Below are 1,416 nucleotides of genomic sequence, written 5' to 3'. Positions count from 1 at the left end.
GTGTGCATAAAGGCTAATTCACACATGTGAACTCTATCTTATAGTATTAACTCAAGCGTTATCCTATAATAAAAGATTTTATGTCTTAGAAAATGGAGCTATTTCTTCTAGAAAAACAAAAGGCTGAAAAATTGATTCTCCTTACCAAGATTAGTTAAAATTAATACAAATATTAGAGTAAGTGTTAACAGAAGCCTTATACAAAAGATAAGCCTGTTGAAAAAAGATTGATATTTCTACACAGCAAATGAGTTCACAGTTCCCAGAAGCTTTGCATCCAGATCTGATACCCATTCCTCCTACGAGGTGGATCAGCAATTAAAATATCTGCACAGCCACAGCACCTCTTTGAAGCTCTCACACAGCTTGACCTCTCTCGGATTCTGGGCAAACTCCAGAAACTGCTTGATCTCAAGAGAGCAAGGCCCACAAGACCACTGGCGCAGCAACTGGGATCCCTGAGGCTCCTGGTAAGTGATGTCAGGCTTTGCAAGCTCAGTGTTACCTCCTCCACTGAAGCCCCCAGTAATGGTGCGACCCAAGGTGTGCCCCACCGCAGAGCCCACAGCCATACTTGCTGCAGTGGTTGCCATCTGGGTCATCAGGCCTGGCTGCCAGGGTGCAGCTGCAGGTGAGACAACTGCAGAGGGTGCACTTGTTGCTGGAGGCTGAAATGCAGGTGCTCTTCTGGGAGCAGCCCTCATTTGAGGGGCTTGGCTAGCCAGAGGGCTCATCTAGCCAGAGGGCCCACCCAGGAAGTGTGGCTTCGGCTTCCATGCAGCATTCTTTTTTTTTTTTTTTTTTAATTAATTTATTCTTGCTACATCTCAATGTTTATCCCATCCCTTGTATCCTCCCATTCCTCCCACCCCCATTTTCCCATTATTCCCCTCCCCTATGACTGTTCCTGAGGGGGATTACGTCCCCCTATATATTCTCATAGGGTATCAAGTCTCTTCTTGGCTACTTGCTGTCCTTCCTCTGAGTGCCACCAGGTCTCCCCCTCGAGGGGACATGGTCAAATGTGAGGCACCAGAGTACGTGAGAAAGTCGTATCACACTCTCCACTCAACTGTGGAGAGCGAGCATTCTTCTTCGTGGTATCCTCTGTCTTCAGTGACGACTAACTGCCAAAATATTACTCTTTTAATAAAATGTAGAACATTATGATAAGCAGATTTGGATCCAGGGGTCCCGCTCAAACTAATGCACCAGCCAGGGACAATACAGGCGGTAAACTTTAAACCCCTACCCAGATCTAGAAAATGGTCAGAACAGTCTCCACACTTGAGTGGAGAGTGGGATATGACTTTCTCACGTACTCTGGTGCCTCACATTTGACCATGTCCCCTGGAGGGGGAGACCTGGTGGCACTCCGAGGAAGGACAGCAGGTTACCAAGAAGAGTCTTGATACC

At 46.9% G+C, this 1,416-nt stretch overlaps 1 protein-coding gene across 1 annotated transcript; it reads right to left on the bottom strand.

Moving 5' to 3' along the window:
- Positions 1-311: 311 nt before the first annotated feature.
- LOC127192268 (coiled-coil-helix-coiled-coil-helix domain-containing protein 2-like) lies at positions 312-734 on the bottom strand. Its single transcript, XM_051149629.1, has one exon. It carries the CDS (start codon positions 732-734, stop codon positions 312-314), a length of 423 nt encoding a protein of 140 aa, XP_051005586.1.
- Positions 735-1,416: the final 682 nt, after the last annotated feature.

This window comes from Acomys russatus, chromosome 1 (genome assembly GCF_903995435.1).
Source record: "Acomys russatus chromosome 1, mAcoRus1.1, whole genome shotgun sequence".
Taxonomy (NCBI): domain Eukaryota; kingdom Metazoa; phylum Chordata; class Mammalia; order Rodentia; family Muridae; genus Acomys; species Acomys russatus.
The sequence above is the reverse complement of the archived record's forward strand: the minus strand, read 5'-3'. Positions and strand labels throughout refer to the sequence as shown.

Bases quoted from the DNA above. Each gene is read 5' to 3' on its own strand.
- LOC127192268 (XM_051149629.1), bottom strand. From the start codon at position 734: ATGAGCCCTCTGGCTAGCCAAGCCCCTCAAATGAGGGCTGCTCCCAGA.